We start from the raw sequence: 16471 nt of genomic DNA on the forward strand, positions 1-16471 counted from the left end.
CAAAGGGATTGATTCCATGTTGAAATGCTCTCTTGACTATAGGTCTCTATTTAAAAAGGGGTGGAACTGCCTTTAACAGTCATTTATATTAGCTACAAATTCCTTCCTAAATCCCAGCCCCTAACGACCCCCTTCCACTAACGTCCCTTCCCCAATACAGTCAAATTGCCAGATTGACTGCACCCAGCATGTTGACTGCTTTTAATTCATTGTTATTTTTCCTAGAATCAGAATCAGGTTTAATATCACTAGCATATGTAGTGCATTTTATTGTTGTGGCAGCAGTACATTGCAATACATAGTAATAAAAACTATAAATTACAATAAAAAGTGTGTTACAATAAGAAAAAATAGTGAGGTAGTATTCATGGGTTCATTGTCCATTCAGAAATCTGATGGTTTTTGGGGAAGAAGCTGTTTCTGAAACATTGAGTGTGTAGCTCCTCCTTGATGGTAACAATGAAAAGAGAGTGCACAACATTTTCCACCAATGTTTGGGTAACTCAGGAAAAAAAAATACATTTTTGTTATTCCTCTGATACTGTCTTTAAATTATTAGTGCGGTGTTATGTGGTGGCTCTCAGCCTTTGCTGGAGCCAAACAGCTGATGTGCATGACATCCTATGACTACTAATAATAATTATCCATACTCTCCATCAATTTTGAATCTGTTTTCTTCCCCTGCTTCTTTCAGTTGGAGAACTTAGTTTATTTCAATCGCCTAAAAAACTCCAAGATTGTAATAAGCGACTTTCACCTGGCAAAGATGGAGAACGGGCTGATTAAAGAGCCTTGTGGCACTCCGGAGTATCTAGGTGAGATCTCATAGGTAAAGATGCGAGAGATAATAATGCGTTTACCTAACATCTTTGATGTAATTTTCAAAGTTCAAAGTAAATTTATTATCAAAGTACATATACGTCACTATATACAACTCCTGAGATTCATTTTCTTGTGGGTATTCACAGTAAATACAAGAAACGCAATAGAATCAATGAAAGACTGGAGCCTACAGGATGGATGGACAATCAATGCGCAAAAGACAAAATCTATACAAATACTGAAAGAAAATAATAATAATAAGTAGCACTTCACAAACCAATGAAATACTCACTTAATTTGGTGGCATGGTAGAGTAGAGGTTAGTATACAGTAACTCCATTACAGCACTATTGATCTGAGTTCAATTCCACTGCTGTCTGTAAGAAGTTTCTATGTTCTCACCATGACTTAGGGTACTCTGCTTTCCTCTCACAGTTAGTAGGTTAATTGACCACGAATATTATTGGGCAGTGCAGGCTTGTAGTGCCAGACGGGCCTGTTACTGTACTGTACCTCAAAATAAATAAATAAATTTGAACACAGCCAGTAACTTGTACACATAAATAAGAGTGGGAAAAGTGGGGCACCTCTTGGTTTTGTGGTGCTCTTGGATCACAGACCTCTGTGTACTGGAAATTAAGGTCTCCATTGGTTGGGTTTGATAATGGATGTGGCGTACAAGCTGTCTATGTGATACGCAAGCCAGGGCAATGCAATATGGAGAGCAAACTATTGTCCAGGTGTCTGACTCCCCCTTTCCACACAGCTGATGAATCCAAAGGAACTGCAGAGACCGATACAGTTTGGCACCAGCGGTGTTACAAGAGTTGTCAGTCAGTGTTGATCTCAACATAGGACTGTCTTAGGAACTCCAGCGCTGGATTTTTTCTTGGGGCTTACTCCTAAAGCCTTCCCTATGAATAGGTATGGAGAGAAGGCAGTGAAGGTTTAAGTTCAAAGGTTTCCTTCCCTTAGATGAGCTGCCAACCATGGCCAATGAGCCCCACCTGTCAGGAACAACTGGTTTTAAGTAACCCGCCTTTGCCCCTTCTGTCAGTAGAAACAGTTCCACTGGGCTTAGTAGCTAAGTCACAAGTGAAGGCCAGGAGTTGGTTATCAGAGGCTATTTGAGATGCATGCCACTGGGAGCATTTAGTAGGTCGTGGGAGTTTACCCCCACTACCACCTGCCCCCCAATCCTTGGCTATGACAACCTTAAAGAACCTGCACTAGAAATGTATACCAGGAATTTGGTGGTAATATCTACAGGTATCACAGGTGTCCCCATCCACTTAAATGATGCATTGAGCACTAGAGCTGAGTTTTTGTTACATACTACCAGTCTATCAGGCTCCAAAATTGGCCCTGTGAATCCAATTAACTAATGGATAGACAATTGCAGTAAGAAGTGATTACTCATTGGCAAAATTAAATTAAGAGTTTCAGCAAGTACCAGTCTAACAGCGAGTGATTGTCTTGGATGTTTTTCTGGTGATCACAAGACCCTGTTGAATATTGGTAATGTAGAATACTACAAGTTCAATGGTTTATTGGAAAGACCAACGGTAGGGGAGCTGCATGGCCTCTTTTGTAGTACGGATTAGGCCCCATGGATTCAGGGACTTCGGCTAAATTATATTTTTTTGTGTGACTGTATGTTTACTACAGTCTTATATGTGCTGTGTGTGACTGTTGATACTGTGTTTTGCACCTTGGCTCTGGAGTAACACTGTTTTGTTTGGCTGTATTCATGTATATTTGAATGACAATTAAACTTGAATTTGAATTGGAATGCACAGTACTTCCTCACTGGATGTTAAAAGTATATTCATTCGATCATTAATCTGATCATATCATATCATAGAGTGAGGTAAATTGGCTGGTTGAGTGGTGTTGCAATAACCTTACATTCAACGTCAGTAAGACCAAGGAAATGAGTGTGGGCTACAGGAAGGGGCAGTTGAGGGAACACGCACCAGTTCTCATTAAAGGATCAGAAGTGGAAAGAGTGAGCAGTTTCAAGTTCCTGGGTGTAAGCATCTCACAAGATCAATCCTGAGCCCAACATAAAAAACACACAACAGCGAATATATTTCATTAGGAGTTTGAGGAGAATTGGTATGTCACCAATGACTCGAGCAAATTTCTACAGATGTACTGTGGAGAGCATTCTAACTAATTTCATCACCATCTGGCATGGTGGGGACATTGCTCAGGATCAGAAAAAAAAACTGCAGAAATTCGTAAACTTAGCTAGCTCCCCCATGGGCACTATCCTCCCCAGCATCAAGGACATCTTCAAAAGGCTATGCTTTAAAAAGATGGCATCCATCATTAAGGACCTTCATCATCCAGGACATGCTTTCTTCTCATTACTACCACGAGGGAGGAAGTACAGGAGCTTGAAAACACACTCTCAGCATTTTAGGAACAGTTTCTTCCTCTCTGCCATCAGATTTCTGAATAGTCCATTAACTATTTTTGCTCTCTTCTTACACTACTTACTTTATTTAATTTATATTTTTATATTCATAAATTAATAACTAATATAAAATATGTTGTAATTTATAGTTTATGATTATGTGCGCCAATGTACTGCTGCTGCTAAACAGCAAATTTCACAATATATGCCAGAGATATTAAACCTAATTCTGATTCTGTACCATTCAGCCAACTGCAGCTTCCAACAGAACAAGCCTCTTAGTCGTACTCCATGGCTGTTTCCCAAAAGCTTAGCCAATTCTCTTTTGAAGGGCGAGGTTGATTCTATTCCATCAACTCTTCTGTGATTATCTCTACATCATAATCCCACAGGATGAATTCTGAATGCAGTTCACTGACCCTACTTGCCACTTGGTCCATTTACATATGTAGTTCCTAAACCTGTCTTTGTATTTCTCCCAGCCTCTCATTTGTCCCTATGTAACCTTGTTTCACTATTTTTGCGAACACTTTCACTCCTTTGTGTCCTTTTTTCTATTATCATACAAAATGTGTGTCACAGTAGTGTGTGGTTACTGCAGCATTTTACAGCAGCAGCTATAAGATCGAGGTTCAATTCCCACCGTTGTCTTTAAGGGGTTTGTATGTTTCCCACATGGGTTTCCTCTGGGTGCTCCAGTTTCCACCTACATTCCAAAAACATAGGGGTTAAGATTAGAGAGTTATGGGCATGCTACACTGGTGCCAGATATATGGTGACACTAGAGGCTGCCAGCACAATCTTCAATGATTTGATTTGACTCAAATAACACATTTCACCGTATGGTTTGATGTACATGTGACAGAGAAAGCGAGTCTTCATCCTTTATCTTAAGGCTGGTGTCCACCTCATGACCAATTTACAAAAAAAATCCTGAGCTTCGAGAGGAGTTTCAGAAAGGAACAGTAAAAATACATGAAGGAGAATAACTTGCAGAGATACAGAGGGAAAGCAGCAGAATGGAATAACTAGATTATTCAGAATAACTTCAGATACAGAGAGAAAGCAGCAGAATAGAATAACTGGATTGCTCCTCAAAGAGCTAGCAAAAAAAATTGATGGGAAAAATCTGCATCAGAACCTTTAGATTCCGTGGTTCCCGACATTCTCAGTAATAAACAGATTGAGAAAATTAGGATCACTTAATCCAAAATAATTTTCTTAAATGTTAAAGGATGTTCAAAGTTCAAACTACATTTATTACCAAAGTAGGTATACCATATATAACCTTGAGATTAATTTTCTTGCAAGCAGTGACAGGTAAATAAAGAAATACAATAAAATCCATGAAAAAAACACACATAGCGAAGGCAGAGTTCCCAAAAGCAAGTCTACAGGCTGTAGAGGCAGCTTAGCAGTGAGGCAAGTGAATGGGAATGGGAGATGGAATTAAAATGCGTGGCCACTGGGAGATCCCGCTTGTTCTGGCGGTCAGAGCGTAGATTCTCGGCGAAGACCCGACGTAGATTGGGAGACCACTTTTAATTCCACTTCCCATTCCCATTCCAATATGTCCATTCATGGCCTCCTCCATTGTCGTGATAGGCCACACTTGGGTTGGAGGAACACCACCTTATATTCCGTTTGGGTAGCCTCCAAACTGATGGCATGAACATCGATTTCTCAAACTTCCAGTAATGCCTTCCCCCCCCTCACCATTTCCCATCCCCTTTTCCCACTCTCATGTTATCTCCTTGCTCACCCATCACCTCCTTTTAGTGCTCTCCCCCTTCCCCTTTTTTCTTTCTTCTATGGCCTTCTGTCTCTTTCACCAATCAACTTCATAGCTCTTTGCTTCATCCCTTCCCCTCCATGTTTCACATATTGCCTGATGTTTCTCTCTCCCCTCCCCCCACCTTTCAAATCTACCCCTCAGCCTTTTCTTCCCCCCAGTCCGGCCGAAGGGTTTCAGTCTGAAATGTCGACTGTGCATTTTTCCATAGATGTTGCCTGGCCTGCTGAGTTCCTCTAGAATTCTGTATGTGTTGTTACACCTACAGTTATGAGGTAGCAGATGGTGGACTGCATTGAAAACACGTGTCTTTGACATTGATACTCTCTGCTTACTGGGAGATTTCTACTAATTGATGTTTTTTTTAAGGCAGGATTGTAAAACATGGATGAAAAACATTTAGAGCCGATCATATCTCACTTTAAACTAAATTTCAGGGAAAGATCAAGCAACACACATCAAAGTTGCTGGTGAACGCAGCAGGCCGGGCAGCATCTCTAGGAAGAGGTACAGTCGACGTTTCAGGCCGGGACCCTTCATCAGGACTAACTGAAGGAAGAGCTAGTAAGAGATTTGAAAGTGGGAGGGGGAGGGGGAGATCCAAAATGATAGGAGAAGACAGGAGGGGGAGGGATGGAGCCAAGAGCTGGACAGTGGATTGGCAAAAGGGATATGAGAGGATCATGGGTCAGGAGGCCCAGGGAGAAGGAAAAGGGGGAGGGGGGAAGCCCAGAGGATGGGCAAGGGGTATAGTCAGAGGGACAGAGGGAGAAAAAGGAGAGAGAAAGAATGTGTGTATATAAATAAATAACCCATCTTCAACCCTCCTCCTCTTCATGGACACCCCACTCTGGTCTTCTGCCTGCTCTGGATCTCTTTATTGCTAACTGCCGACGGGACATCAACCGTCTCGACTTCACCGCACCTTGTTCCCATTCCAACCTTACTCCTTCCGAATGCTCTGCTCCCCACTCCCTCCGCACTAATCCTAACCTTACTATTAAACCTGCTGATAAGGGGGGCGCTGTTGCAGTATGGCATACTGACCTCAACCTTGCTGAGGCACAGCGACAACTCGCGGATACCTCCTCTTATTTACTCCTCGATTGTGACCCCACTAAGGAGCACCAGGCCATTGTCTCCCACACCATCACCAACTTTATCCGCTCAGGGGATCTCCCATCCACTGCTACCAACCTGATAGTTCCCACACCTCACACTTCCCGTTTCTACCTTCTACCCAAGATCCACAAACCTGCCTGCCCAGGTAGACTTATTGTCTCAGCTTGCTCCTGCCCCACCAAACTCGTTTCTGCATACCTCAACACGGTTTTATCCCCCCTTGTTCAATCCCTTCCTACCTCTGTTCGTGACACTTCTCACGCTCTTAAAACTTTTCGATGATTTTAAGTTCCCTGGCCCCCACCGCTTTATTTTCACCATGGAAGTCCAGTCCCTATATACTTACATCCCCCATCAGGAAGGTCTCAAAGCTCTCCGCTTCTTTTTGGATTCCAGACCTAATCAGTTCCCCTCAACCACCACTCTGCTCCGTCTAGCGGAATTAGTCCTTACTCTTAATAATTTCTCCTTTGGCTCCTCCCACTTCCTCCAAACTAAAGGTGTAGCCATGGGCACCCGTATGGGTCCTAGCTATGCCTGCCTTGTTGTTGGCTTTGTGGAACAATCTATGTTCCAAAACTATTCTGGTATCTGTCCCCCACTTTTCCTTCGCTACATCGATGACCATATTGGCGCTGCTTCCTGCACGCATGCTGAGCTCGTTGACTTCATTAACTTTGCCTCTAACTTTCACCCTGCCCTCAAGTTTACCTGATCCATTTCTGACACCTCCCTCCCCTTTCTAGATCTTTCTGTCTCTATCTCTGGAGACAGCTTATCTACTGATGTCTACTATAAGCCTACTGACTCTCACAGCTATCTGGACTATACCTCTTCTCACCCTGTCTCTTGCAAAAATGCCATCCCCTTTTCGCAATTCCTCCGTCTCTGCCGCATCTGCTCTCAGGATAAGGCTTTTCATTCCAGGACGAGGGAGATGTCCTCCTTTTTTAAAGAAAGGGGCTTCCCTTCCTCCACCATCAACTCTGCTCTCAAACGCATCTCCCCCATTTCACGTACATCTGCTCTCATTCCATCCTCCCGCCACCCTACTAGGAATAGGGTTCCCCTGGTCCTCACCTACCACCCCACCAGCCTCCGGGTCCAACATATTATTCTCCGTAACTTCCGCCACCTCCAATGGGATCCCACAACTAAGCACATCTTTCCCTCCCCCCCCTCTGCTTTCCGCAGGGATCACTCCCTACGCGACTCCCTTGTCCATTCGTCCCCCTCATCCCTCCCCACTGATCTCCCTCCTGGCACTTATCCTTGTAAGCAGAACAAGTGCTACACATGCCCTTACACTTCCTCCCTTACCACCATTCAGGGCCCCAGACAGTCCTTCCAGGTGAGGCGACACTTCACCAGTTAGTCAGCTGGGGTGATATACTGCATCCGGTGCTCCCAATGTGGACTTCTATATATTGGCGAGACCCGATGCAGACTGGGAGATCATTTTGCTGAACACCTACACTCTGTCCGCCAGAGAAAGCAGGATCTCCCAGTGGCCACACATTTTAATTCCACATCCCATTCCCATTCTGACATGTCTATCCACGGCCTCCTCTACTGTAAAGATGAAGCCACACTCAGGTTGGAGGAACAACACCTTATATTCCGTCTGGGTAGCCTCCAACCTGATGGCAATGAACACTGACTTCTCTAACTTCCACTAAAGCCCCACCTCCCCCTCGTACCCCAACCGTTATTTATTTATATACACACATTCTTTCTCTCTCCTTTTTCTCCTTCTGTCCCTCTTGCCCATCCTCTGGGTTTTCCCCCCTCCCCCTTTTCCTTCTACCTGGGCCTCCTGTGCCATGGTCCTCTCATATCCCTTTTGCCAATCACCTGTCCAGCTCTTGGCTCCATCCCTCCCCCTCCTGTCTTCTCCTATCATTTTGGATCTCCCCCTCCCCCTCCCACTTTCAAATCTCTTACTAGCTCTTCCTTCAGTTAGTCCTGACGATGGGTCTCGGCCCGAAACGTTGACTGTACCTCTTCCTAGAGATGCTGCCTGGCCTGCTGTGTTCACCAGCAACTTTGATGTGTGTTGCTTGAATTTCCAGCATCTGCAGTATTCCTCGTGTTCAGGGAAAGATCCATATTTTGTGCATTGACTGAGATCTCCTAGATGTAGGGAGAGTTCAATTGTCACATACAGCCCTCAGAAACGAAGATATACAAAGACTGGTGATTAATAAGAAATTTTACATGATGGTCTTTGTGAAGCCATACTGAATTAAATCAGGATGCCAAAACGATAATTCTGTAATTACATAGAATGCTAGAAATATTCAGCAAGTCAAGGAGCACCTGTGGAGAGAAGTACAGAGCTATTATTTCAGGCTAACTAATTGTCATCATTTCAAAAACTCTGCACTGGAAGACTTTCAGCCCTTCGACTATGTCCAGCAATTTCCTTACTCTGATCCCCTCAATCACTTCCAATAACTATGCACTCCTACCAATATGCCAATCTCTTACCCATTATAATCTACCCTCTACCACAATCCCCCACACTCTGCCTGCATGTCCTATACCCAAATCCTCCCTCACTGTCACAATCTACCTGCAGTGAAGGCTCTTCCACCTTGCTGTGCAGTCCAAAAATGTCACAGTCTTCACTGCTCAATACCTGGCTATTTCATCTGATTGACTATACAGCGGGAAGTTTTATAAAAACATACAAATGTGGCCAACATTCTCACCCTTTCTTGTGAACTTTCTGTCCCTATTAACCTGATTTAGAATCAAAATAAGGTTTATTGCCACTGACATTATGGCATGAACTTTTTTGTTCTCAGCAGTAGTGAAGAGTAACTCTAAACTGTAAATTACAAAAAGAATTTTTTTTTAAATACTTCAGAAAAAGAGCAAAATAGTGAGGGAGCATGCATACATTCATTGTCCATTCAGAAATCTGACGGCAGATTTCCTAAAAATGTTGAGTGTGTGTCTCCGGGCTCCTGTACCACCTCTTTGATGGTAGTAATGAGAAGAGGGCATGTCCTGGATGGTCAGGTGCTTCATGGTGGATGCTACTTTCTTGAGGCATCGCCTTTTTGAGGATGTCCTCGAATGTGGATAATGCCCATGATAAAGTTTACAACTCTAGATAGGTGAGTTTACAACTCTCGACAGCTTTTCTTGCTGCTGTATATTGGAGCCTCCATACCAGCCAGTGATGCAACCAGTCAGAATGCTCTCCATGGAATATCTGTAGAAATTTGCTTGTGACATAGCAAATCTTCTCAAACTCCTAATGCAATGTAAATGCTGCCATGTTGCCTTTGTAATTGTATCAATATTTTGGGCCCAGGATAGATCTTCAGAGATGTTGACACCCAGGAACTTGAACCTGTTCACTCTTTCCACTGCTGACCACTCTATGAAAACTGTTGGTAACCTTGGACCTTTTGTGCATTACCAACTCAACCCCATTCAACAGAGTTCTGCTGACTGCACATTATGTCTTCAGTAGACTGGATCAGGAAAATATCATAAGTGATTCAGCATAAAAGAAGGCTGGCATTATACTTGTGACAAGTATTTACACACTTTCACCTTAGCTCTACATAACTTCCTTTTTTCTTTTGCATATTTAGCTATTTTGTCTTCAGAAGTTACAATTTTTCCCCCAAACTGCTCAGAGTTTTATATGTGTTATGTCTATTTGCTCAGAGTTTTATATGTGTTATGTCTATTTGCAGCTCCTGAGGTAGTTGGACGACAGAAATATGGACGGCCAGTTGACTGCTGGGCTATTGGAGTGATCATGTATATACTGTACGTATGACATCACTTGGACTCATAAGAGGAGGGAGCGGGAAATCGTTTTTATTAATTGCTAGCATTTAGTAGTGAGGTATATAAAGTTTCCAGGAAGACCTGCACAAGTTAAAATAGCAATATCGCCAATTTAATTTTATTTTTGATCATCCTCACCTTTGTACTATCTTAGTTTGTATGTTGTTCAAGCTATAGACGTATAAAAATTTAGTCAGCTCATATCTGAGCACTGTGTGTTGTTCTGGTTGCCAAACAAAAGGGATGTGGAGACTTTGGAGAAGATGCAGCAGGATGTTCCCTGGACTAAAGAGTATTAGCCATAAGGATAGGTTGAACAAACTTTGATTGTTTTCTCAAGAGCTTTAAGTATATAAAATTAAGAGAGGCATAGAACATAGATCATAGAACAGTACAGCACAATACAGGCTCTTTGCCCCACAATATTGTGCCAACCTTTTAAATGACTCCAAAATCAATCCAACCCTTCCCTCCTAAATGGCCTTCATTTTTCTATCATCCATGTGATCTAAGAGTCTCTTAAATGCCCATTATGTATGTGCCTCTACCACCACCCTTGGCAATGCATTGCATGCAAGCTTTCCCTCTCTATATAAAAATCCTAGCTCTGACATCTCCTCCTATACTTTCCTCCAATCACCTTAAAATTATGCCCGCTTGTATTAGCCATTTGCACCTTGGGGGGGAAAAAAGCATTGACTTTAGCTCTGTCTATCATTTTATGTACCTCTATCCAGTCACCTCTCAACTTCCTTCTCTTCAACTTTTCAAAAGAGAAAAGCCCAGCTCACTCAATCTTTAGATGAGCTAGTCAGAATATTTTTCTTGGGATGGAAATGTTAAAGACCAAAGGACATAGGTTTAAGGTGAGAAGGGGAAAGTTTTAAGAATATTCATAAGGTAGTTTTTTCTGGTACGGAAAATGTTAGAAGTAGACACGTTAGCAATATTTAAGAGGCATTTAGACAGGCACATACGGTGAAAAGGAATAGAGGGATAACAACCATGTGCAGGTGAAAGGAATTAATTAGATTGGCATCATGGTCAGTGTAGACTCCATACACTGAAGTTCATGTGCTGAACTATAGGACCGTAAAACATAGGAACAGAATTAGGTTATTCAGCCTGTCGAGTATGTTGTAGCATTCAATCGTAGCTCTCATTCTTCTGCTTTCACCCTGTAACATTTGACACCCTTACTAATCAAGACCTATCAATCTCTGCCTTAAATATACCCAAATGTGGCAATGAATTATACAGATTCACCAACCCCTGGCTAAGGAAATTCCTCCTCATCTCCGTTCTAAGAGGATAACCCCCCCCCCCTTTCTGAATCTGTGTCCTCTGGTCTTAGACGGAACATCCTCTCCACATCCACTCTATCAAGGTCTTTCAAGAGTCGATAGGTTTCAATTAAGGCACCCCTCATTCTTCTGAATTCTAGTGAATACAAGACCAGAGTCATCAAACGTTCTTCATATGACAAGCCATTCATCCTGGTATCATTTTCATGAACCTCCTTTGAACCTTCTCCAGTTTTAGCACATTATTTCTAAAATGAGGGACCCCAACATTGTTCTCAGTACTCCAAGTGAGGCCTCACCCAAGCTTTATAGTCTCAACATTATATCCTTGCCTTTATATTCTAGTCCTCTTGAAACCACATTTGCCTTCCTCAGCACAGATTCAACCTGCAAGTTAACATTAGGGAATCATGTACAAGGACTCCTAGGTCCCCTTGTACCTCAGTTTTTTGTATTTTCTCTCCATTTAGAAAATAGTCAACTCTTTCATTTCTTTTACCAAAGTGCATGTCTATACACTTTCCAACATTGCATTCCATCTGCCACTTATTTTCCCATTCTCCTAATCTTTCTGTAACCTCTCTACTTCCTCAAAACTACCTGCTCCTCCACTTCCTCAAACCTACCTGCCCCTCCACCTGTCTTCATATCATCTGCAAACTATGCAACAAAGTCATGAATTCCATCATCCAAATCATTGACATGGAATGCAAAAATATCAGTCCCAACACAGACTCTGTAAAACACCACTAGTTACCAGCAGCAAACCAAAAAAGCCTTCCTTTATTCCCACTTTTTGCCACCTGCTAATCAGCCACTGCTTTATCCATGCTAGAACCTTTCTCATAATACCATGAGCTCCTAGCTTGTTACGCAGCCTCATATGTGGCACCTTGACAAAAGCCTTCTGAAAATTCAAGTACACATTAACCAATTCTCCTTTGTCTATCCTACTTTGTTATTTCTTCAAAGAATTCCAACAGATTTGTCAGGCAATTTTTTTCCTTGAGGAAACCATGCTGACTACAGCCTATTTTATCATGTGCCTTTAAATACCTTGAGATTTCATCCTTAATAATCGACTTCAACATCTTCCCAACCACTGATGTCAGACTAACTGGCCAATAGTTTTCTTTCATCCGCCTCTCTCTCTTCTTGAAGAGTGGATTTCCAGTCTTCTAGTACCATTCCAGAATCTAGTGATTCTTGAAAGATGATTACTAATGCCTCCATAATCTCTTCAGCCACCTCTTTCAGAACCCTGGGATGTACACCATCTGGTCCAGGTGACTCATCTACCTTCAGACCTTTCAGTTTCTTAAGAATCTTCTCTCTAGAAATGATAAATTCACACACTTCATGACCTCTGACATCTGGACTTTCTACCAGAATCAGAATCAGGTTTATTATCATTGGCATGTGACATGAAATTTGTTAACTTAGCAGCAGCAGTTCAATGCAATACATAATCTAGCAGAGAGAAAAAAAATAAATAAAATAAAACATAATAATAAATAAACAAGTAAATCAATTACATATATTGAATGGGTTTTAAAAGATGTGCAAAAACAGTAATACTGTATATTATAAAAACCATTGAGCATGAGTGGGTGGGGCAGCATCTTTCCACCTAAGAAGAACTAACCATCTAGCTAAGAGAGAGGCAAAAGATAATGTTCGACGTTTAGTTGGACTCAAGGTGCCAAAAAGAGCAATCAGAGGGTTAGGTTGTAAGTGGCAATTAAGAATATGAGATAGGGTTGAAAAACCTTCTCTCCAAAATTTCTCTAGACTAGGACAGGCCCAGTACATATGGATAAGAGAAGCCTCACCCCCTTTACACTTATCACAAACGGGACTAATGTCAGGGTAAAACTGCAATAACCCACTCACGCTCAATGGCTTAGTGATATTATGTCCTGTTTGGACCTTGAAAAGATTCATTATTCACTTCTTAATTCAGAAAAAGTTTCATAAGTGTGGGGACCTTTTCTTGAATACTTTCATAACTCCTCTTTAGATTAAGTTTATCCTTTTTTTGTACCACAATCCCTTACTTACAGCTTTTTTCCCTGTAAGTTTTACGGTTTTTTGTTGTGATTTTTTTTTGTTCATTACACAACATTATAGTTTTGGTAGTCAGCATTATATTTTCTTTTTATATATTTACAGCTTAGTGGGGTCAAATGCTCCGATTAATTTTTTCTTTTGTACACAGAAATGGTTGGCCTGGGGGATTTTTTAGTGGGTGGTTGGAGAGGATACTAATCTTACATGATTTAATTTTGGGTGCTTTTTCTTTATTGTTATGAATTATATATTGGACATATTTGTTTTGCACCATATAAATCTCCATTTTGTTGATCGTTTTCTGCTCATGTCATCCACAGTGATGACTGATGCAAAATACTTATTCAGTTCATCTGCTATTTTGTTGTCCCCCATTACTACCTCTCCACCATCATTTTCCAGCAGTCTGATAGCCATTCTCGCCTCTCTTTTACACTTTACGTATCTGAAGGAACTGTTGGTATCCTTTTCAATATTATTGACTAGCTTACTTTGATATTCAATCTTTACCTTCTTAATGACTTTTTTAGTTGCCTTCTGTTGGTTTTTAAAAGTTTTCGAATCCTCTAACTTCCTACTAATATTTGCACTTTTATCTGCCCTCGCTTTGACTTCTCTTGTTAGACACAGTTGTGTCATCTTGCCTTTTACAATACTTCTTCCTCTTTGGAATGTATATATTCTGTGCCTTCCCATTTGCTTCCAGAAATTCCAGCCGTTGTTGTTCTGCTATCACCCAATCAATCCTGTTCTTTTCCAATCAATCCTGGCCAATTCCTCTCTAATGCCTCTGTAATTCCCTTTACTCGCTGTAATACTAATTCATCTGACTTTAGCTTTCCTTCTCAAATTTCAGGGTGAATTCCATCATAGTATGATAACTTGCCCCTAAGAGTTCATTTACCTTGAAGTCTCTAATAAAATCTGGTTCATTACACAACAGCGAATCTAGAGTAGCTGATTCCCTAGTGGGCTCAAACATAAGCTGCTCTAAAAAGCCACCTCGTAGGCATTCTAGAAGTTCCTTGTCTTGGAATCCCATCTCTGTTCTAAAGAGAAAGCCAATTTTGAGGCTATGCCCTTTGGTCCTGGACTCCCTCACTATGGGAAATATTCTTTCCATGCCCACACTAGGCCTTTCAATATATGATAGGTTTCAATGAGATATGATAGGTTTCATTCTTCTACATTCCAGTGACTACAGACCCAGAGTCATCAAACACTCCTTGTACGTTAACCCCATCATTCCTGCGATAATTCTCGTGAACTTCCTCTGGGCCCTCTCCAATGCCAGTGCATCCTTTCATAGAAAAGAGACCCAAAATTGCTCACAATGCTGCACGTGCGATACTGTTTTTCGTGTTCTATTAGATAGACCAAAACAAAGAAAACTTTCTAAAGTGATAGCAACGAAGTTACTGGAGCCACTGCCTCACAACTCCATTAATCCAGCTTCATTTCCAAGCTCAGCTGCGCTCCACATGGAGTCAGTTGATTCTCCCTGTGACCACATGGTTTGTTCCAGCTGTTGCAATTTCTTCCCACATTCGTGTGGGTTGCTCGGTTAACTGGCCACTGTAAAATGCTCATAGTGTAGATAGACAGTAAAATTATTGGAATTAAATTAATTGACAGAATTACAGAAGAAAAGAGGTGGCTCTGTAAACTGGCATAGACTTATCGGGCCAAGACAGCTTCCTTCTATATCATTCCATAAATGTTAATCCAGATAATAATAACTGAGTATGTTGAAGCTAGAATGGGCCAATAGACAGGAATGCCTTATGCCATAATTGTTCAGAGTATCCTGACAAGAGTCCTAAAGATATGAATGACTATGACTATGAATGACACATGAGCTAGCTAAGAAGCTGAGAACCCTTTCTTAAAAGTTATAGCAGCAGACAAGCAATTGCCCACATTTGACAAATTAATACATAGTGTGACAATAACCACCCCTTGTATAATAATCAAGGAGGCACAGAGAGAACCTGTAATTACTGATAAGTACCTTTATTGTCTCAATGGAAGAGCACATGAACTTACACAAACAAGTACCTGGGTGCACACCTACTAAGATTTTCTGACGTTTCATGAACAGTTAGAGTACTGAAAATATAATACCAGTTAAAAAAGCTTCTGTTGCTGGCCACATGTTCCTCGTAATCCCATGTCCACACATCTGTGGGCCAACTCACATCCACAATGGTGAATCTCCTACTGAGTCATCGCTGCAGCACACTTGAAACATTTGCTTTTGGATTATTCCTTATCAATTCAAATATTACATTCCAGTGTCATTGGCTGTAGGTCATGTGTCTGACCTTTAAAACCTTTTTATTGGCTCTGCTCCAGGCCACCTCCATTTATTGCCCTCTTCCCAGCAAGTGACAATCAGTAATTTATGGCTATTTGTTCTGAATCAGCAACTAGCTTGGTCACGCTGAACAGATACAAAGACTGTCAAAAACTTGCATGTTATATCCAGCCAAAGAGCACCTCACAGATAACTTCTTATTTGGAAATGATCCCTAGTTCAGCGTCATTGTGTCTACTTTATAACACAGAGTGGCTTTAGCTTACAAAATGGAGAACACAGAGTCTCTTAATAAAATCTTCTCCCTCATGGCAAAAACAAAGGCAATTGGTCTATCTGCCTCTACTGTCTTGATTCATTCAAATTTACTGATTTGTAAACTGTAGTTCTTTCTGGGCCAACAATAGCTTACAACAAATACACTCTGGCCATTTTATTAGGGACACCTGTATTCCTGCTTGTTAATGCAAATAGCTCATCAGTCAATTTTGTGGCAGCAACTCAATGCATTAAAGCATGTAAACATGGTCAAGAGGTTCAGTTGTTGTTCAGACCAAACATCAGAATGGGGAAGAAATATTATCTAAGTGACTTTGACTGTAGAATGATTGGTGGTACCAGACAGGGTGCTTCGAGCATCTTAGAAACTGCTGATCTCCTGGGATTTTCACACACAATAGCCTCTAGAGCTTTCAGAGAATGGTGCAAATAACAAAAAGCATCCAGTTGGCGTCAGTTTTATGGTTGAAAGTGCCTTATTAATGAGAAAGGTCATATGTGAATGGCCAGACTGGTTCAAACTAACAAGA

General features: G+C 41.4%; 1 protein-coding gene across 2 annotated transcripts in view; it reads left to right on the top strand.

Annotated features, from left to right (window-relative positions):
- camkva (CaM kinase-like vesicle-associated a) overlaps nt 1-16471 on the top strand; it is a 231384-nt gene that overhangs the window by 198127 nt on the left and 16786 nt on the right. For both annotated transcript variants that reach the window (XM_063067719.1, XM_063067720.1), the window contains exons 6-7: nt 695-815; nt 9875-9950. In XM_063067719.1, the coding sequence (XP_062923789.1) occupies nt 695-815; nt 9875-9950 (197 nt within the window). The remainder of the gene's footprint in view (nt 1-694; nt 816-9874; nt 9951-16471) is intronic.

The sequence above is a fragment of the Mobula hypostoma genome, chromosome 15 (assembly GCF_963921235.1).
Source record: "Mobula hypostoma chromosome 15, sMobHyp1.1, whole genome shotgun sequence".
NCBI lineage: Eukaryota > Metazoa > Chordata > Chondrichthyes > Myliobatiformes > Myliobatidae > Mobula > Mobula hypostoma.